At 38.7% G+C, this 22,920-nt stretch overlaps 1 protein-coding gene across 1 annotated transcript; it reads left to right on the top strand.

Moving 5' to 3' along the window:
- Positions 1 to 4,370: 4,370 nt before the first annotated feature.
- On the top strand, positions 4,371 to 22,920 carry LOC107797089 (uncharacterized). The gene is made up of 7 exons (XM_016619954.2): positions 4,371 to 5,189; positions 14,066 to 14,121; positions 18,290 to 18,399; positions 18,491 to 18,650; positions 19,527 to 19,619; positions 20,751 to 20,882; positions 22,680 to 22,920. The coding sequence occupies exons 1-7, from the start codon at positions 4,400 to 4,402 to the stop codon at positions 22,728 to 22,730; spliced, it is 1,392 nt and encodes a 463-aa protein (XP_016475440.2). The 5' UTR covers positions 4,371 to 4,399; the 3' UTR covers positions 22,731 to 22,920.

Consider the following 22,920-nt stretch of genomic DNA (forward strand, 5'->3'; position numbering starts at 1 on the left):
CTTCAATTCAAAGAATTAATTATATGTGTGTTACAGCCCATTACATTGACAATAATTGGAAATTACATAAAAGGATATTGAATTTTTGTCCAATTACTAGTCATAAAGGTCAAGATTTAGCTAGTGGTATTGCAAAGTGTTTACTTGAATGGGGAGTGGATAAAGTATTTACTGTGACAGTTGATAATGCGAGTTCTAATGATGTGATGGTTAGAGAGTTATCCAAGCAATTTACTAGATGGAACACTAACTTGATGGAAGGTAAGCGTGTTCATGTGAGATGTATGGCTCACATCATCAATCTAGTTGTTCAAGATGGGTTGAGAGATGGGAGTGTGTCTGTTGAACGAATAAGACAAGCTGTTAGGTACATTAGACAATCTCCCGCAAGATGGAAAAAGTTTAAAGAATGTTGTGATCTTGATAGGATAACTTCTAAAAAATCATTGTGCTTGGATGTTCCTACTAGGTGGAACTCCACATATTTGATGTTGAAGGTTGCTACAGTTTATGAGGAAGCCTTTACAAAGTATTGTGATATTGATTATGGTTTGATGTCATGTATTTCTAACTGCATTTGTGAGGATGGACAACCTGCAGGTCCACTTTTAAGTAGTGATTGGGATAGTGTAAGACGTATTGTGAAGTTTCTGGAAATTTTTTATGAACTCACCTTGAAAGTATCAGGTACACTTTATATTACGTCTAATGTGCACTTTCTTGAAATATGTGTTGTTGATTCTTCTTTGAAAGAGTTGATGCAAAATGAAGATGCTTTCTTGAAAGAAATGGCAAAGAATATGAAAGAAAAATTTGACAAGTATTGGGGGGATCCACATAAGATGAACAAAATGATTTTTATCTCATGTGTGCTTGATCCACGCCATAAGTTTAATACTCTTTCATTTGCACTTGGTTCTATGTTTGGAGAAACAGTAGGTTTGAAAATACAAGAGGATGTGAAAACATACATGGATACTTTGTTTAATGTGTATGCAATGAAAAATGGTGGTTCTGGTTCATGTCCATCTACTTCTTCTCCATCTTCTCCGTCTTCTGGTCCATCTTCTCCATCTTCTTCATCATTGCTCTCAAAATTCATGCTAGATTTAAAGCAGCATAAGAAATGTGGCGGAGTTGATTCTAAAACGGAGTTAGATAAATATTTGGGTGAAGATGTTGAGGAAGACCATGAAAAGTTTAACATTCTGGGGTGGTGGAAGTTGAACTCACCTAGATTTCCCACTCTTGCTGAGATGGCACGTGATGTGCTAGCCATTCCGATTTCTAGTGTTGCCTCAGAATCAGCCTTTAGCACCGGCGGACGCATACTTGATCCATTTAGGAGTTCATTGACTCCTAGATTGGTTCAAGCTCTTGTGTGTGTCCAAGATTGGCTTCGTAATGAATCAACAACTTCGATTAAATTGAAGAAGATTTAGATAATCTTGAACAACTTGAAGCTGGTAAGCCTATCTTATTACTTGTGTTTAATGTATACTTTATTTGTATGTTTATTTAGATTACTTCTAAACTAATTTCTTGTGTTACTATCTTATTATACAGAATTTATGAATACGGGAAGAGAGCCTTGCATTGTCGACATATAGTGATGTTCCATTTGTTGTACAAGGCTACAAGCTCATGTATTTCATTATACACTTGCTCTGAAAATGATCTTTGTATTGATTCATTATACACTTGCTCTCAGTCTCATGTATTTCATTATACAAGCTCTTTGTATTATACAGGTATTTCTGGACCATGAGCTATCTTTCTCTTTCTCTGAAAATGCTCTTTGTATTGTTTGAAATTGCAGATTTTTAACTTGTCTCACAGTCCTACTGAGAATCTGAGATTGAGAGCTACATTTGGCCTAGTTGCTGGTTTGTGTTGACTGTTGCGGCTTCCCAAAACATGGAACTTGGAACTCTTTTGTTATGTGTAATATTTTAAAGAACTGTTGGGACTTTAGTAGTTTGGTTTGTTTTATTTTGCTATGAAAATTTGGTTTGAAAGACAATTGATTGTGTTTTGTTTTGGGGTGTTCAGTTTGGTACTTTGGTTTACTGTCCAGTTGTGTTAAATTTCAGAAAAATTTCAGGTATTAATTTTTATGAGTACTTAGTTCAGTCAGTACTCAGTTGTGTACTGTAAAGTGTAAATTGAACATTCAGTACTGTAAATTGAACATTCAGTACTGTAAATTGAACATTCAGTTTAAATCATTTTGTACTGTAAATTGAACATTCAGTTCAGTCAGTTGTGTACTCAGTTACATGTAACAATGTTAAGTACTTAATTTCGAAGTTTACAGTTAAAACAAGTATTTGAAAAGTGATTGCTCAATTTGTATTTGGAAAGTAATTTCCAACATTTGTTTATATACTTCGAAGAAGTTCTGAAAATTAACAATCCGATCCGACAATCCGAAAATTTATCCGATCCAAAGTTTCAAATCCGATCCGATCCAATGTTAATTCGGATCGGATTCGGATTGCCCTTTTCAGAATCCGAAATCCGAAATCCGAATCCGAAATATGCTAAATCCGATCCGATCCGATCCGTGCACAGCCCTAGTTCGGGCACAGTTTTTAGGTTGATCAATCTTTCTGGTTGATTGGACAACCAAAATAGTTGTATATATCACGTTGATATCCTCTTTGTAAAGAGGCTTCAACTGTTAGGCATACTACAACAACAACATACCCAGTATTATCAGTTTCCAATAGACCCTTGGTTCAGGAAAGCATGTTAGGCATAGTACAACAATATGAAAGTTTGATTTCTTTATTTAAGCTCACGTTAATTTTTCTAAGTTGCTCTATATGATAGTACAAATTAGGCAAAATACATAAGTACCCACCTAATCTATGACCCAAATCCCCCTTACGCATTTTCTGTGGACGATAATAATATTACACATGCAATCTTTCTAAAGTGTAGCTAGTACACACCATTTTTTTCTTGACCAGCATTTCAAAATATGTGTGAGGTCACGTGCCAATAAGGTCGTGACACGTGTCCTAACTCAAGAAAAAAAAGAAAATACTAAATTTACACCAATTGATAATATTTAAAAGAAACAAAGCCCCCCACCACGTTTCTCATCTTCTTCTGAACCCCATACCCGTCGACCTCCTCCTCTAAACTCCATCAGCCATGGTAAATCCCCACCAGAACAAAATATTAACATGAATTTTCACCATTTTTTTAGTCTATAAATTTCACTTTTTGCTGTGGAATCACCATTGTTACCGATGGGTTTGCCACTGTAACAGTGGTCGAAAATGGAGGTCGTTGTTGTTTGCCTTTTTTTAACCAAACGAGACCAGATTTGAACGAAGAACACCAGCTTGCCGAAAGATCTGATAGCTCCACCCACGCGTAGAAGATCTGAGCTCATCGATCATGAACTGACAGTGAAACTAATGACCTGGCAATGGAGTTCTCGGCTTGTTGCTTGAGGTCGTTGCCGGTATTACGAGTTATGGCTGACATCTTCTTAAAGGAGATGCAAAAGGGAGGAGATGAGGAGGTTGCGGTTGTCGCCGGCTTCCGGGGAGGGCTCCAAATGGGGAAGAAGGGCTTGGATATCATTTTCTTTTCATTTAATTATTAAATTAACAAAAATAAGTGGACAAATAAGATTTAGACACGTGTGCTTATATAAGGACTTGGACAGATAATGCATTGGTTTGACGCGCTGATTTTTTTTGTTAAACACGCGCGTGCCATCTAGCAAACGTAGTGTTTATTAGGCACAATTTTAAAAGGTTGCGTGTGTAATATTATTATCGTCCACAGAAAGTGTGTAAAGGTGATTTGAGCCATAGATTAGGTGGGTACTTATGTATTTTGCCTACAAATTAAGATTGCTTCGCAACATGGACATGAATAAGTATGATATTGTGCAATATAGTGGTTGGGTTTGTACCTTTATCTTGCTTAATATTGGTCACGCACTTTGTCACTTTAGGAGACTAAGAAGTCATTATTTATTTTTCCAAATTTATTTTTATTATCAATGAATGTGTCAAACAAGCACTTATTTTGTTTTGCTTATATTCAAAGCCTTCCCCTAAAAGCTATTCCCTCAGTCTCATATTAACGGTCATAATTATTAAAAATAGTTGTCTCAAATTATTTGTTATTTTAGTAGTTCAAGACAAAACTTTTCTTTTTTTACTTTTAGTAATAATTGTTCTTGAATATTGAGATAACACATAAATAGAATAAATATTCAATAAAGAAAAATTATATCTTAAAGAATAAATAAGGATATAATAATTTAATTAATTAATATTTATTAATTAATAATTTGTCTCATTCTCATGTTTTTGTATTGGCATGTCAAGTAATACAGCTCTTCCCCTTTGCAATTGCACTTTTAACACAAATGCCAATGAACCTCTCTCTGTATATCTCACCCTCCAGGTCCGTTCACTTCACTTCCACAGAGCGATGTCGTTCCTTCCACCACCACCGTCACTACGTCATTTCCCGACGAGTTTCCCCCTCTCCTCCCCGTCGCCGCCATCTGCGCCGCCGTCTCCTTAAAAAGTTCTATCCTAATCTCACCGAAGACACCACCTCTCCTCCACCGTCCGATCAAAACCTCCACTTCATTCTCACCATTGATGATTTACCTACCAAATCCTTGTACTCAGTCAAGGACCTTCTTGATTCGAAGCTCAGCGAATTCGTCGACTCTAGCCGAGCCGCCATTAAAGACTTGCAAACTCTCATCCGTATAGATAGCAATAACGGTAGAGTTCTGTTCTCCTGCAGAAGGTCCACCGTTCAATTCCTAGGTACTCTAGTAATTACCAGTTTCGTAGTTATTTTCACTCTTAGGGCTATTTTTAAGCTTCTAGTTCTAGGGTTACGGATGAACAACGAACGAAACAACAACGTTGAATTAGTGTATAAAAGAGACCGTAGTTTGGGTGGAAAAGAAGTACTTGTTGCCAAAAATGAGACAGTTTATAGGAACAAACCAAATGTGTTGGATAGTGAAGACAGCAATTGGGATTGGGGAAGTCGAATTAGGTTTTCGAGGAGGCGAAGGAAGAAGAGCTCGGTGGAGAAGTTGCCAAAATGGTGGCCTGTTTCGACTTCCAGTTCGGATCAAGTTGGAGCAGAGAATCAAGAGGAGTATCAGAAAATGGCCAATAGATTGATTCGAGGTAAGTTTATTTCCAGCTTATTGTTAGTTATGTGACTGTTTCTTTCCATCTTAATAATCATATTGTTTATATTTTCTAAGTTAAGTGAATGAGTCATATGGTAGTTGTAAAAGAGTGAGTTTTAATACAAAGGGTCCTTAAATTTGAGAGTATCTATCCTTAAAATAGAAACTTAATTTTTAACGTCTATAAAAACATGAGTACTTTTTGTCTTGGTTAACTTAATGCCTAACGCCGTAAGTTAAAAACTAAAGGACCTGTCATGTGAAGACTAGATCTAGGTCTTCATGCCCCCTCATTTCTCCTGTCCTTGCCGGTGTAGCCAAAGCTAGGGGTAAGGTCCTCACAAGGTAGGGGTAAGGTCTACGTATACATTACCCTTCCCAGACTCCATGGTATGAGATAATATTGGGTATGTCGATGTAACCAAAGCTATCGGTGCAAGGCACGCTATTAATCCATCTTTCACACACAAGCAGGTACTTTTGCAGATTTCTTCTCAATGACATGTTCAACATTTCCCTCTTCGAAGGTCCCACTTCCCCAACAAGAAAAGTAAAAGGGATTCTCACGTGACTTTCCACAAAAATTCTCCTATTTGTGTATCTTAATAAGGCAAGAAAGAAAAGGGATATAACCACATAAGTTTTTCCAGTTGGTTAGAGTTACAACACTTCTCCTTCAAGAGACCCGAAAGACACGATGCTAATTTGCAAGAGTAGTTGCCTTTCAAGTGATTGGAATGATGGAACAAATCGGAAAGTAGTCAACTATGTTGTACTCTCTCTATTTCATTTTATGTGCACAAAGTTTAAGAAAGAAATGTGGCACATGCTAAAAGTGCATTGGAACTTGGTCTTACATATACCATGATATTTCTTTGGATATAAGTTTAAAGTTAACAAGTTTCTAAATATAGATTGGTGCCAACAAAGTGGCGTTCCAGTAATTCTTGCTCCATACAATAGGTTTGTATGCATTCTACAAAAAATATGGATTAGTGCCATTCTTTTTGGAATAGATCAACAACAACAACAACCCAGTAAAATCCCACTAGTGGAGTCTGGTGAGGGTAGTGTGTACGCATACCTTACCCTTACCCCGAAGGAATAGAGAGGCTGTTTCCGAAAGACCCTCGGCTCAAGAAAACAAAAAGACAAAAGGAGAAAATATTAGTATTACCATAGAAATCATAGGAAAAATAGGAATAACGTGAAATCCAGAAGAAAGATGCAAACAAAAGCAATAGCTAGTAAATAAGTCTTGCACTGAAAAGCGAAATAGTAAGACACAACATTGGCCACTAGCTATATTAGACAAAAACCCTACCAGACTATTCTCACAAATATACGAAGTAAGGCAAGACTCAACTATCTCCTAACCTACAACCCTATCTTCCTATCAAATGTCACGTCCTCGGAAATCTGAAGCCTCGCCATATCTTGCCTGATCACCTCTCCCCCAACACTTCTTAGGCCGCCCTCTACCTCTTCTCGTGCCCTCCCCAACCAACCGCTCACACCTCCTTACCGGAGCATCTGGGCTTCTCCGCTGAACATGTCCGAACCATCTGAGCCTCGCTTTCCGCATCTTGTCATCAATGGGAGCCACATGCACCTTCTCCTAAATATCATCATTCCTAATCTTATCCATCCTAGTATGCCCACATATCCACCTCAACATCCTCATTTCTGCTACTTTCATCTTCTTGATATGTGAGTTCTTAACAGGCCAATACTCAGCCCCATACTTCATGGCCGGTCTAACTACCGCTTTATAGAACTTACCTTTGAGTATCGGTAACACTCTCTTGTCACACAGGACTCTAGATGCTAACCTCAACTTCATCAATCTACCCCAATACGGTGTGTGACATCCTCGTCGATCTCCTCTCCCCCTGGATAACCGACCCAAGGTACTTGAAGCTGCCTCTACTTGGGATAACCTGTGATTCAAGCCTCACATCCACACCCACTTCCCCCAGCTCAGCGCTAAACTTACACTCCAGGTATTCCGTCTTCGTCCTGCTCAGCTTAAAACCATTAGACTCAAGAGCATGTCTCCAAACTTCTAGCCTCTCGTTAACACCGACTCGCGACTCATCAGTCAGAACCTTGTCATGGGCGAATAGCATGCACCATGGCACCTCTCCTTGAATATGGTGTGTTAACGTGTCCATCACCAGGGCGAATAAGAACGGACCTCTTTCCCCTTGTAAGTAACTACTGTCTTGTTGTAATTCCAGGGAACTGCGGTGGAGTCCCTCATAGGGCTTTGTGGTGCGCGGCTAATAACCACATGCTCAGTCAGCCTTGGTGGAATTACCGCCCCCCGCGCCACATAGGTCCCTTTTGGCACATACAACTCTGGCACATTCAACGTGGCTTTCCTTTGCTCGAATCCTTTGGGAGTGCTCAAAATGAGCTGTTCTTTTCTTGGAGCCTTAGGAACATAAAGAATTGCACTCTTAGCAGGTGCTGTCCAAGTTTTTGTTTCTACAACTTTTTCTACAGTTTGAGGAGCTGGAGGGATTTTCTTCTCAATTCTGGTTTGTTTCACCGCCGCTTTGGGTTTTGCTTCTGGATTGGCGATGGCTGTAATGACTTTCGATGCTGGATTAAATTCTTTATCATCACAAATCATTCCAATGACTGGCCCATTATTGTGAGCCAGTAATGGATTGTTAGTCACATTAGGGACTTCCTCATCCCTCAACACCACTCGTTTTTGTTCTATCTAACTTTTAGCTGCTCTCTTCAGGGTCTAACAGTCCTCCGTATCATGACCCTCTGCTCCCGAATGGTAGGCACATCTGGCACCGAGCCGGTATATGGGGATTCATGATTTTGCCGGTTTGGGGGTACATGTTGCAATAGATACATCAGGATTAGCTTCGGGAACATGCTGGAGTAGGATTCACCAATAGGGATGAAGTTGTTTCTCCTAGGAGGCTCATGAGGGCGTGAATTATGTTGGTAGTTGTTATGTGGTGGACAGGGATTATATGGAGCTTGGTGAGGATGGTTATTTCTGGGAGGTGGAGCTTAGTTTTGGTTGTAGTGCTGCTGTGGCCGTGTATAGGGTTGGGCATTACCAAAGCTCCCGAGCCGTTCTGGATGGCTTGGGAGGTGTCTCTCAAAGCAGATTGACTTAACATTCGGCCAGTTTTCAGACCATTTTCCACCATTTCTTCAATTTTTATTGCTTCTGCAAAAGGTTTGCCCATGACAGACATCATATTCTGGAAATAATCGGCCTCTTGGGCATGTAAGAAAACAGTAACCATTTCTGCCTCATCCATAGGCAGTTTCACCCTGGCTGCTTACTCGCGCCACTTGATAGCATATTCACGGAAGCTTTCCGCGGTTTTCTTCTTGATATTAGTCAGGGAATTCCTGTCTGGAGTTATATCAACATTGTATTGAAATTGCCTGACGAAATCTCGGGCCAAATCATCCCATATATGCCAATGGGAGATGTCCTGGTCCATGTACCATTCTGACGCAATTCCCGTCAAGCTTTCCCCAAAATAAGCTATCAATAATTCTTCTTTTCCTCTAGCACCTCTCAGCTGGTTACAATTTCGTTTCAGATGAGCGATCGGGTCTCCGTGCCCGTCGTACTTTTCAAATTTTGGCGTTTTGAAGCCAACAGGCAAGTGAACATGGGAAACATACACAGGTCGGATTATGAGACATTTTTTTGGCCACTCAGGCCTTGCATGTTTTTCAAACTTTGTTCCAGGCTTTTCATCTTCCGAGCTAGTTCTTCCTGCTCGGGGTTTCTCACTGTTCTTTCCTGCTCCATTGGACATATTGCGGGTGCTGAGAGTAAGAGTTTGGGTAACATGAGTTGTGTCTAGCTGAAATTGTGGGCCTTGAAAAGTGAAAGCTGAAGGCTCGAAGCATGGCTTGGGCACTGTTGGCTGTGCCGTTGTAGAGATTGGTGGTGCGGTGAATAATGTAGAAGGTACCCCTGAAAACGGTATCTGGGGGCGGACCTCAAAAGGCATACAGGTAAAGTTGGCTGATATAATGAGGTACTCAAACGGGACGAATGGGTTGGTCACGGGGATGGGAACGTTGGTGGTTCCACTCGTCCTGGGGAGCAGTTCAGAAACCTGGGGATTGTACTGGGTGGTTCTTTGCCATTGGACTAGGCGTCCCACATCTCCAGCATACGAACATGCAATCTCCTATTTTCTTCGGTGGTTGCTGATTCTAGCTGTGGAATAGCCGATATCGGGCTATCCTCAGGATCGATAATTGGTAGTTGACTTTCGAAGGCCATAGGAACACTGCCTTTTGATCTTGTGAAGTAAGGATGGAAGCCAGATTACCAACAAAACCAACCACCTAAACAGGACCTTTTTTTTGACATACAACAACCTTGTCAGTTTGAGACATTTAATAGATAGGGAATCACATATTGGGGATGCAATGCACCTTAATAGTTAAACATTCATAAATGTTTTTGCAACGGCTGTGTGTTTCATCCCGGCTTTTACTATCTCTTTTCTCAAATTTCTAATCAAATTTGAATATGGTGTGTCAGTGCGTCCATCGCTAGGGAAAATAAGAACGGGCTGAGCGCAGATCTTTAGTGTAACCCCATAACCACCAGAAAAGGCTCTGAGTCACCTCCCACAGTCCTAACCCGAGTCTTAGCTCCATCATACATATCCTTTATCGTCCTAATATAAGCTACCGACACACCTTTTACCTTCCGGCATCTCCAAAGAACGTCCCTAGGGACTTTGTCATACGCCTTCTCTAGGTTAATAAACACTATGTGCAAATTCCTCGACCTATCTCTGTACTGTTCCACCAACCTCCTGATAAGGTGGGTAGCTTCCGTAGTAGAACGACCCGGTATGAACCCGGACTGGTTTTCTATTATAGACGCTGCCCTCCTTATCCTCCCTTCCACCACCATCTCCCAAACTTTCATGGTATGACTTAGTAACTTGATACCCCTATAGTTGTTACAATTCTAGATGTCCCCCTTGTTCTTGTACATCAGAATCATCGTACTCCACCTCCACGTATCTGGGATTCTCTGCGTCCTGAAAATAACATTAAACAGCACAATCAGCCACTCCAAGTCTGCTCTACCCACATACCTCCAAAATTCTACTAGAATCTCGTTTGGTCCGGTCGCTTTGCCCCGACTTATCTTACGCATCGCTCCCACGACCTCCTCAACTTTAATACGCCTATAGTACCTAAATTCTTGGTGACTCTCGGAGCGCCCCAATTCCCCTAACACAATGTTTCCTTCCCAGTACGACTGTCATTTTTGCTTAATCTGGGCCTCTTCCATCAATGCACGACCTTCCTCGTCTTTGATACACTTCACTTGATCCAGGTCACGAGCCTTCCTCCTCTCGCTTTGGAAATGAGCCTTCCTCTCTCTCACTTTGGCCAGCTGAAATAACTTCTTATCCCCGACTTTGCCCCCAGTTCCTCATACATTCGACCAAACGCAGGAGTCTTAGCTTCCGTGACCGCTAATTTCGCCTCCCTCCTAGCTTACTTATATCTTTCTCTTTTCACTCTCCTCTGCTCCTCGTCAGTGCTCTCCACTAACTGACGGTATTCCACTTTCTTTACTTTTTTTAAGATAAAGTAATAATTTTATTATTGTTTGGGCACAAAAACACTGTAGACAAGAAGTATACCAAAATGTATAAAACCTATAGAAAAATGTTATTTAATACAAATGACATCCAATCTTCTATACATAAAGGAACCTCTTGAGTGCATCAAAAGGAAAATAAAAATAAAAATAAAAATAAAAGGCTTTTCCTCAATTGTACAAAATTCATCTCTACACTTTCTAAAGCTCTTCTTTTTTCCTTCTATCTAAACGTCTACATAAGTGCTAGTGGACCAATATTCCAAGCCACGTGTTTTCTTTTCCGTCTATCTTCAAACTGAACATTAAGTCCTTCATGGTGCATGGCATCACCCAAGTTATTTCAAACCAACACAAAAGTGCCACCTTAACCTCGAGGCTACCCGACAATCAGGGGGAAGATGGTCAACTCTTCACCCGATCCCATACACATAAAGCAGTAATGTACGTAACTTTCCTCTTCCTTAGATTTTTGGCCGTAAATATCACCTATCTTGTTGCTAGCCAAGTGAAGTAACATACTTTTCTTGGAAACTTAGGGGTCTAAATCAATCTTTGTGGAATTAAACCGCCTCGTAATATGATTTAACATAAAACACTCTATTGTCCCGGTCTTGAAAGTTCCTCCTAAAACTCAAATCTGAAAAACTTCTCCATTTTGTATCCTTCGATTTCATTGGACTGTCATATGATTTTTGGCTTGAAATTCTGTAAATATTTGGAAAAGTGAGTGTTAAAGTATTGCCCTCGCACCACTTATGCCTTAAAAAATTACCCTTCCATCTCCTACCCTAAAGAATACATATCCATTAAGTTCATCCCATTTCTTTAAAATGTTTCTCCACAAACATCATCCATGATCCATCAAGCATATTACATTTTTAGTCGTCCAAACCCTTCCAAAATTTTGTATTTTTAGTTATCTCCTCTCTCCAAAAAGTATGTTTCTCTCTCCTAAATCTCCATAACTACTTTTCCGATAGGGCTTTATTGAACCTTGAATGGCAATACTTGTGGTTTTTTTGGGCTTTATCTCCATAACACCAGCTTTCAACCTTGACTCGAAGATATGCATACACACTATCGTCACCAGACCCCAATTGTGAGATTTTACTGGATTTTTTGTTGTTGTTTGAACACCAACTTTCCTATTCCTTAATGTTGTTAGGCTGGACCTAGGCAAGTCCAAAAATAGATAAAACCATATTGTATATATTAGCTGCTACTATACAATGTGAAGTAGGTGTTTAGTACATGTAACACCTAATCACTGTTGGTATACTCCTTGTGTTGAGGTGTCATGTGTGAGGCATGCTTCATATAAGGCTATCCATGATCATATTCATAGGCCTTCTGCAATTTGCACAAAACACCTGGTACTCTTTGCTTCCTTCCCCAATGGCCCTTCCAACCAGTCCTTGTTATCTTCTCCTATTTGGTTAAACCCCACACCCCCTAGATTAGGCCTCCAATTCGCTTCCAGTTTGAAAAACACTCATAATAGTCTGCAATTGCCACTTCTACACCCTCTTCCCACTCATGCATTACTCCATTAATTTCTATTACTCTATGTAATTCCTCCTTCTATTAGTAATTGCTATAATGTGAAAGAATTTTGTATTCGAATCCCCTTTTTCCCACCACAATGAAGTTTTTCTCCAACTATTCTCTTGGGCTAATGCCAAAGAGGCTAGCTCCCTCTTCAAACTCCCTATTCTCTCTCTCCCGCTCCTCCAACTCCTTCCCCTCCTCTACCCTTTCTGATCTTATTCATTAATTGCCTCGTCTTCAGCTCTACCCTTCCTAGAACCTCCTTGTTCCACACCTCTATATCTTTTTGGAGCAACTTCAACTCCTTTCCAGCCTTGGAAGACGGGCTTCCCACCATTGTAGCTACTGCATCATCCAACCATTTTCTCATTAATGTTTGCTCTGCTGCTTGTAATTGCATGTTCTCAAATCTAAAAGGAGTTCTCGTACTTCTTTCTCTATCCTGCATGATAGGCGAATGGTCCGATGTTAACCTCGAAAGGAATCTGTATCATAGCCGGGGCTGACTGCTCCTAGATTGTAGACACTAGAAATGTATCAAGTCTCAATCTAGATGTAGAATCCTCCAACCTAGTCCAAATGAAAGAAGCATTTGTTGAAGGAAGATCAATAAGAAAATGGGTTTCAATAAACGCTGAGAATTCCTCCATTGCCCTTGACAACACCCTACAATTCACTTTCTCTTCCGGGACTGTAATGGTGTTACAATCCCCATGTATACATGGGATATTCCACTCCCCATAATTGCCGCCATTTCCTCCCAAGACATTACCTTAGACCCCTCCCCTTTAGGACTAGAAACACCCCCAAAACCCCCGCTCAATCCTATTCCCGATATTTCTAAATCGTGCAGCTAGTAAAATAGTGTTAGATGAAGGCTTAGGCCCTGTACAATGTGTATTGATCTTTTGTCTGTGATTGGCATTTGCCAATTCAAGAATAGGTTTGTACGGGTGAAGAGCTGCATTTTGTTCGGTTCTATTAATTGAAGGAAATATCTTTGTTTTGGACCTACAAAAAAAGAGAGTAAAGGTCTTCGTTTGAAGGTTCTTTCGTATCTCTTCATCTCATTCTTTTGGTTGGTGGTATATCAATTGCATTTTTTTTGGTATTTAGCAACATCAAAGGTGAATACGTATCTCCAACTAGGTTTTCTCATTTCTCTCTCTCTCCCCCTCTGTGTATGTCTGCCAGTCATCTGTCATTTTTCTCATTGGGCACTCATAGAGAAGTTGAATTATTGTGTGGATGAAGGCCTAAAGAACATATCAAGCAGAATATAGCCCCTATTTGTATAGAAGATTGTGCGTCTTTTGTAGAGAATCATGTTCTGATGTAAATTCTCTACTTTTTGGTATACTTCCGGTATACGGGAGTTCTCTCCCTTTTGATTAATACAATTAACCTTATCAAAAACATATCAAGCAGACAATAAGTAGTCGGTCATGGCTTCTTAAGTTTAGTTACCACATTCTTGAAGCTTTAACTTAAAATGCAGTTTTGCAGTCGCAGGATAGTTATCATATTGAATGGGTTTTAGATTCGCGTGACTTATATGTTATACGTGTAACTATTGCATATTGTGTTTCATATGGGAAGAACATATGATCTTGACGTTTTCAAGCTTCCCCGATAATTGTTAGTTATGGTTTTCCTTTTAAATCACAGTTTACAAATTTGCTTTCCAGCCATCTTGGACAATAGAATGACGGGGAAGGACATTTTGGAGGATGATATAATTCAAGTCAGTATGTTAATGGCTTCTCATTTTTCATTTCTTTTTTCTTACAAAATACGAAATGTTTGCATAGTTGTTTAGTTCCTTGATTTTGTTTGGAAGTCCCTTTTTATTTAATGAGTTTGCTGCATCCATATTGCACCAAAACTAAAAAAGGATATACAACTGAATTTAAGTTCAATTACATTGTCCTTTGTCTTAAGAAACTCTAGCATTTCTTTCCTTCCAAAGCGGCGGAGATGGAATTCCAAAATTTGGAAGAAGCTTTAGTCAATCATTTTTTATGCCAAGCTAGGGGGAAATCCAAAGTAGATCTTGGCATGCATCGCGGATAAGATGTTAAAAATGAAGTTCTAGATGCTGGAAGAGACTTTGCGTTGAAGGAATAAATGGTTTACGTCTTCTTCATTCTTGCAAAGAGAGCACCCGTGCATAATGAATATTCCTTCTTTGGAATATTATCAAGATTGAGGCATTTCCCATAAGCTACAATTCCAAGGGAAATATTTGACCTTACAAGGGGCATGGCTGTTCTAGATTGCTTTCCAAGGTCGAGGAGTCGAGCCTTGGGAGGAAATAGTGATGGAGTTATTACAACTTTTAACCGAGAAAAGTTCGTTAGCGTGGGGTTTCCAGAATATGTTGCCAGGGATGGGAGTAAGAGGAGGGCATTATCAACTGCATGTAGTCCTTGAGGCCCCACTCATTGAGGTTTCTTCTTAGAGGAATGGACCATCCTTCAGGAAAGAAAATTATAATAATGAAGTAAGACCAGCGTCAAAAGGTTTTTGTCAAAGCCACACTAAACAATCTTTTTGGTTATTTCGGTTTCCTTTCTTCTTAAACTTTTTGAATGCCACACTTCTTGCTCCTTCTTTGTGTAGTAAGAGAGGAGGGGCATTATCAACTGCTTCTAGTCCTTGAGTCCCCACTCATTGAGGTTTCTTCTTAGAAGAATGGACCACCCTTCAGGAAAGAAAATTATAATATGATGAAGACCAACGTCAAAAGGTTTTTGTCAAAGCCATACTAAACAATTTTTTGGTGGTTCCGTTTTCTTTTCTTCTTAAACTTTTTGAATGCCACACCTGCTTCTCCTTCTCTGTATAGTAAGACCGATAACATGTTTTTTTTTAAATTTTTGATAGGACCGGTGGGTAACATTGGAAAATGCTTACCCTTGTAAAGAACGATACAAAGAGATGTTGGGAATAAATTGCTTGATTTGCGCTCAAGCATGTTGGGGTTGATATAGTTTCAAGTAATTCTAAAAGGGAAAGGAAAGTAATTCCTATTCCTATTTACACCATAATTAGGATGCCAAATCTTTCCTATAGGTATACAAGGAATGGGCTCTTGCAATATTAGTTTTCTAGTTTTTAATATTCCCCCTCAAGTTAGAGCATACAATACCAAAAATATACTCTATTGTGGAGCAACAAACTGATTTTGTAAGAATATGTGCTAATTGATCATTCGAGTTGGCGAAACCTGTCACAATGCACCCCGATTCGATCTTTTATCGAATAAAATGACAATCAACTTCTATATGCATCATTTTTTCATGAAAACTAGATTTGAAGTAATGTGTAATGCATATCTTGATTCCGTGGGTGCATTTCCACCACACCTCAACTTAATGTGGATCTTTAAGTTGGACTTAAGGTTTCAGTTTAGAGGGTGTTTGGATTGGCTTAAGAGCTAGTCAAACCAAAAAGCATTGGCTCATTTTGGTATTTGGCAAAAACAAAAAGTGCTTTTAAACCAAAACTTTGGAAAACAAGCCAAAAGCTATAAGTTGGATAACTTATGGCTTTTTTGCTTAAAAGATAGATGAGTTTGGCCTAGTAATTTACATTACTATCCCTTATATGTGTTTATAATCCTCACAGTACCCTCCCTAACTGAAAGTCCAAATCCCGTTTTCTTATTTTTCTTCCTCCATCTAGTTGCTAACAAAAATGTTTGGCTGATAATCTATGCTTCTTGTTTGCATTAGAATATTCTCTTTTGAAGACGCTACTTCAGATCTGATCTTGCTTCATTATTAAAGCCGCTCGCATCGTTGTTTCTAGACAGGATCTTTATCAGATGAAATAGATAACATATAAATTTCAGAGAAGAGAATCTTCTTTCTGGAATTAGAAAGTATAGACATCGAAATTTTAATGAATCAAGCCTATACGAAATTTGGGCTAAATCCTACATTCAAGACACTACTCTTGATATTTTAGGAGTCTATTAGGGCTGCTTGGAGGATACTCTACCAATACCCTAACTTGAAGGCTACCTATCCTAACCCTAGGTCACTCCTATAATAAGGATTACATATTCCCTTAAAAAAGGATCTCAAAAATGGAGATCATCTCAATATCTCATAAACTCTTGGAATACTCACAAAGAGATGTAGCCAGACGTTTCTTGATATTAAAATACTTCAAGAAGATTCGCGACTTTCATGGAGATCAAATACATCTCGGAAGGTCCGCATCATTCTAAGTTCGAGAAATATGATGATTCAGCCCTCGAATCACGGAGAACAATTCGGAGGAAGAATTAAGGAGAAACAGAATTGTACTCACAATTGATTAATAAAATTACTTTATTCTTTTGTGATTGCAGTTATTTTTCATGTGTTGAAAATTCGTTGCAAACAAACACGCCCAGTGGGACCAATTCTGCTCTTCATCTCTTCCTCCTGCAAATCGAAAACTACAAGTTTCGAGATCATCTGTTGCGATGGTCGATTACTTCAAGTCTCGTCTTCAAATTTCGGCGAAGCCTACACTTCGACAAACCTTGAAGTAGGGGGCATTTATAGACATCGAAATTTTAACGGATCAAGCGCATACGACATTTAGGCTAAATCGTAAATTGGAGGCTGCTCTACCAATACCCTAGCTTGGAGGCTACCTACCCTAACCCTAGGTCATTCCTATAAAAACGGCTACATATTCCCTTAAAAAAAGGATCTCAGAAGTGGAGATCATCTTGAATACCCCATAACTTCTTCTTGGGATACTCACAAAGAGATCAAGATGTAGTCAGGCGCTTCTTGATAGTAAAATACTTCAAGAAGAAGATCCACACAATGCTCGACTTTCTCCGCATTATCCCAAGTTCGAGAAATACGATGATTCAGCCCTCGAATCACGTAGAACAATTTGGAGGAAGAATCAAGGGAGAAACATAATTGTACTCACAATTGATTAATAAAATTACTTTATTCTTTTGTGATTGCAGTTATTTTTTCGTGTGTCGAAAATTCGTTGCAAGCAGAAAGAAGAGGTCCTAATTTCATGTAATACTGCCACGAGATAAAACCATGTGAAAACGTGTACAATAATTGATAATTAGTAGCTTAATTTAATGGTGTGAAAAATTAGATATTGTTTTTTAAAATATTGAAAAATTAGATATTGTATATATAAAGTGATTTGAGATCCAACTTAATTTGTATTTCTATTAATTTAAAATAAAGAAGGTTGCAATAATAAGCTCATATTTCAATCATTTTAGCAGAAAAATACTTATCAGTATTCTTTTTCACCAAACATATCGATTGTTAAGCTTAGCACTTTCAGTCAAACACAACACACGTAACTGCTTACTCATAAATTCAGCCAACACTTGGAAAATGCTTTCAGCACTTGGTTGTCAGTATTCTTTTTCACCAAACACATCGATTGTTAAGCTTAGCACTTTCAGTCAAACACAACAAACGTAACTGCTTACTCATAAATTCAGCCAACACTTGGAAAATGCTTTCAGCACTTGGTGCTTCAAAGCTACTTAAATTCAGCTAAACCAAACGGGCTCTTAGTCTTTGTCAACTTCAAGACTTTGACAATTCAAGATAGCGATCTAGGAACAGTTCTATTTTCTTTTGGTGGAAGTACATGTTAGATAGCCTTCTTTATTTGGAAGGCAGTGCGGTAGGGGCGTAGGGCAAGACAGAAAGGTTATTAGGCGGGATGGCTTACCTTTATAATATTGTCCTTGCAGGTGTCCATGTTCTTTCAAACTTAAAATTTTAGTGGAACTACATGTTAGATAGCCTTTATATTTTGGATGGTACTGTCTCATATCCACTTTCCTTGTTGACAAAGTTTTTACTTTTTAATAATTTATAAGCTATGCTCCAATTTGTGCTAACATGCTGGTCCATTTGTAGTTACGATGTATAGGGAGGGTATCAGGCGTGAAAGTTTCATTTGATACTGAGAATGCACGGGATACCCTTTATCGTGTGGCAATCGACTTTGTTCTTAATTACTGTGAAAGGTAGCTCGCTTAGCTCGACGCTTGATTGCTAAATGCCCTGCTTTTTCATCCTTTTTACCCTCATATAGCTACTGTTTCTTTGCATCTGCAGCACTGCAAATCAGTCAGCTTTTGTTCTAATTGGTGGTGAAGAAGCACAAAACTTCATTGCTGGGCTTGCTGATAATGTTGGACTTGACAATACTCGGGCTGCAAGAATGGTTTCTGCAGCTGTTGCTGCACGCACTAGGTCAAGGTTCTTGCAAGCTTGGGTAAGTTTTTCTTCCACGTGGAATTAAATTATTTATGCCCTTGGACTTCTTGAAGCAGGCTATGTTATTAAAAACCTTAATCCATCCATAAAGTTGTACTGCATAAATCTACTTTTGATAAAGCTATCGGTTCTTCTTCAACTATGGTTGGGAGAATTTGGAAGCAAAGGAGGAGAATTAAATGGAGATCCGTTAAAACCTAATGGACCAGCCAACCCTCCTAATTACCAATTTCCAACCTCCTCATCCATTTTCTAGGCATGACAAGAAAGGAGATTTACAATTAACCCAAGAACAATTTTTTTTGGCGAGTTAAACCCAAGAGCAATTTTTGATCATTCTCCTCCCTCTTTCCTTTTTCATCCCCGGAACACTCCTTATAACCAAGACTAGTTGGTACAATGTTTGTGCATGGGATAAGCCCCTATGTTATTGAATGGCTAGTAAAATAAAAGGGAGCTAGCAAATAAACAGTTGCTAATCAATGTCATACTTCCTCTTTTACCTTTAATAAGGGAAGAAATTAAGCCTTGCTTAAAAATAGAAACCTCTATGATGAGATAATAAAACATCAGTTTTGAAGCCCTGTTGTATAATATGTAAAAGTAGGAAACTAAACACCTACTGTAGTTTCTTCTAATTCCAACCAATCCATCAATTGCCACTGGTATGTTGAATGTATCTGCATGTGAACTTCAGTACATCTGGTTTTGGATTTGGGGATTGAGAGAATTATTGTCTTACAAAAGAAGAAAGCTTGTCTTCCATCTTTGTTTTTCCTCTAAAATAAACAGTTGGCATGATGAATTAATTGATGGTCATAAATATAATATATTTTGCTTGTATTGATGCTACTAGAATCTTTTTTGTTTTCAGGCCTTGGAAATACAAGGAAAGCATTCTGAAGCTGCGGTGGAACTGTTTAAAATATGCGTAATTCACCAGATATTTCCTCCTGAAGAGTTCTCGGTTCGTCTTCTCTTCATTTTGTACTTCGGTTAAGTTCGTGTGGTTTATGCTCTGTTTGTGTAATTCTCATGGTGTCTGCTGTTTTAATTCTTTAAAAAGTGCCTCGGCATTGATAGTTGATTAGAAACACAAAAATCCAGGAAAACTAATTGATAAATTTATTCTTGATCCCAATGCCTAATGGTATAATTTACTATATGAAAAAAAGAAGGAAATCAGCTATCAATGATCCTAGCTAGATTATTCACTCTATGTAGTGATCGTTTCAAGCAGTGTTTTAAATGGCGTGAGCGTAAGGCGAGGAGTTTTATATATGCCTCAGCGAGACGTAAGCCCCATGGGTATATAATTGTTAATATTTTATAAAATAATATAATTACAGTAAATATTTATAAACAGGTAAAATTGCATAAAAATTGAAGAAAACTATAAATATGGGAAAAATTTATATATAGATGTGCTCCATCCCCACAAAAAACTAGTCAAAACAATCTATTAAACGCTACTTACAAGCACAGATAACTTGAGTCGAAAAGAATAAAGTTTTCTATATGGAGGAACAACAAGGATGACTAACCTGCAATTTGAATTTTGCACTTGCTATTACGAAGGAGAATGAAGTTCTCTTTGTATTTGTGAAAAAAAAAATTGAATATTTTTGGGAGATATTAGCAGATTAGCGGACAAGATAAAGAATTGGGAAATACCATAAATTAGGGCTTCAATTAATAAAAAAGGTCTTGACTTTTTAATTTAATACATTTCAGTTCCTTTTTAAAACTTGAGTAATTACAAGCTGACTTTTGAGAGTTTGGGTATTATATGAAGGATTTATTCAACAAATATTGTTTTAATTTGAAAAAGACTTTGGGGCTTACGCCTCACTACAAAAATGCGCCTCAAAAGCCCAGACGTACGCCCCGAATTGTTGGGCGTACGCCTCTTGAGACTTTCGCCCCGCACCATTGCCTCGGGGCATTTTTGGTGCGCCTCGCCCCACGGGTCGCCCCGAAAATGCCTTTTAAAACATTGTTTCCAAGTTGTCTCACTATTTCAAGGTGCCGATGCACTTTGCACTGTAGTGTAGGGCCATTTCATGCTATTTGTTGTTTTATTGGCATGTTTCTACAGCCTGAGATGGAGATGGTGGCTCGTGGACTTGAGAAACACTTAAAAGTAGATCAGAGGGAATTCCTAATGAACACTCTTCTACGTGTGTGCGGTGATCAGAGCAGGAGAAGTGTGGCTGAAGCTCTGGGCCTGGTATGCCTAGTTTGTTGCTTCTATTCTCTATCTGGTAAATCTAGAATTTGTTGTTCATTGATATTGGGCATCTATTTGAGTGACATTTCCAATTGTAGCGGCAATTTTTTGTTGGGAAGTGGAGACTCCTGTCAAATTTCTACCTATTCTTTGTGCTTTGAGAGAGAATTCTGCCCTCAGCCTTGTAAAGTAGATCTGAACAAGCAGTGTGGAGAAGGCATCAATTCTCTATCCTCAGTTTTGTGCACAGTGCCCTTTTAGACGTCAAGGAAATTTACCTGCTCAATCTGGGCCTGTCTCTTTTCAAAAATAATTTTATACTCTCTTCTGTCCTCTCCTTGAGCAAAATATGGAAGTTATTTCATCCCAAGTGTGTGTCTTCGTGCGTGTAACTAGTAGGAGTAGGAAAAGAGTTCAATTCTGGATGGACTTAGTGTCATGTGGCGTGGCTGGTGGGTTTTTATTCTTAACCCTGGTCTTCCTCTATTACTTTTAGTCATCTACCTTGGTTGTTAGCTGTGTTATAAAACCCTAGGAGGAGATTTTCTAGTTACTTAAAGATAGTGATTAGTTAGAAAATTATCCAACTGATATGTTAATCACTTAGAGTGTGTTTGATAAGTGATTTTCTTACTTATTTTTTGGCGTTTGGTTAGTAAGCAGAGAATATTGTCCCAAGAGCATTTATATATAATCTAGGAAGAGACTATGGGGGTGGGGGTTGAAGTAGGGGTGACCTAAGGGGTTGGGTGGCGGGGGTGGGGTGGGGGTGGGGGTGGGGGGTTTAAAACCATCTGTTGGATAGTTTCAGGAAATGTTTTTCCCTCTTGCTCGGGAAGTAATTTTTCAGAAATTAGAGGAAAATGTGTTCATAAGGAAATATTTTCCAAAACATTTAAGTCAAGCTAACATGGGAAAATTGGAAAACATTTTGGACCTCACTTTTTTCGGGAGAGAAGAACCAAACAAATGTCAGGCTTTGGTAGAGGCTCTTAGTTAAAGTACTGTCCCCATGTTCTATACCTCCCTTCTGTCTCTTCTAATCCATTTTTTTTGGTGGACTTCCAGAAAATATTTCCTGGAGGCTAAACTGATGATTTTCTAAAATTGCAAAATTCAAAGAAGAAAAGACTTGAAACTTTTTTGCAAATACGAAGGTTTAAGAAATGGGAAACTATAAAAAGGGACTGAAGATTCCGTTATCACTCGAGTTAGAACTCCAAAGAGCTATGGAACCTTTAAGCTGGCTTTATGCTAGTGACTTGGTTGCTTCGTTTGAGCAGTGTTCCTTGTTGTGTGACTACTTCCATCCCCGGTTGCTTCGTTTGAGCAGTGTTCCTTGTTGTGTGACTACTTCCATCCCCATTTCCTGTTTTCTTTTTGTTCCTTTCAAACCCAATAACACACAGCGGAAGAGTTCCTAAAGGCTCTAAGAAATTCTTATTCAACACAATTTCACTCTCCACCTCTTCAACCTCTGGCAAGTTGCTTTATTTTTCATACTTCCCAAAATGAGCAGCGTGAAGAGGTATCTTGTTACCATGGGTATCAAAACCTGGTCCTGACTGTGCAATGCTTTTCTCCTAGGTTATCTGCTGTTATTATTGCTTGAGTTAACCTTTAAAATAGATTATGGTTCTTATTACCTTCATAGTATTAAATGACTTATTATTACATTTGTTTCCTTCGTAAATGTGTTTTCATATGCTGTTTCTCCTTTACCCTTTATCTGTTGGTTTTTCGCAATGTGCTCTTTAGCTACTTCTTGATGATTTGTTTTCTTCTTCTCTTCTGCAGATGTACTCGAAGGGTAACATCATTCATCAACAGGAAAACAAGTATACGTAAATCACTAATTTAATTTTGCACTGTTGTTGCGTACATGAAATGATTTTTAAAGATGATGAATGATGTTTTAATACTCTGAAGGACTTTGGTCAACAACTAGTACTACTACTGTATGCAACAACCTTCCAGAGTATTTCAAGTGTATTATCAAATTTATCATGTAAAAGGTAATGTTAACTGTTAGAAGAAA

Source organism: Nicotiana tabacum, chromosome 7, assembly GCF_000715075.1.
Source record: "Nicotiana tabacum cultivar K326 chromosome 7, ASM71507v2, whole genome shotgun sequence".
NCBI lineage: Eukaryota > Viridiplantae > Streptophyta > Magnoliopsida > Solanales > Solanaceae > Nicotiana > Nicotiana tabacum.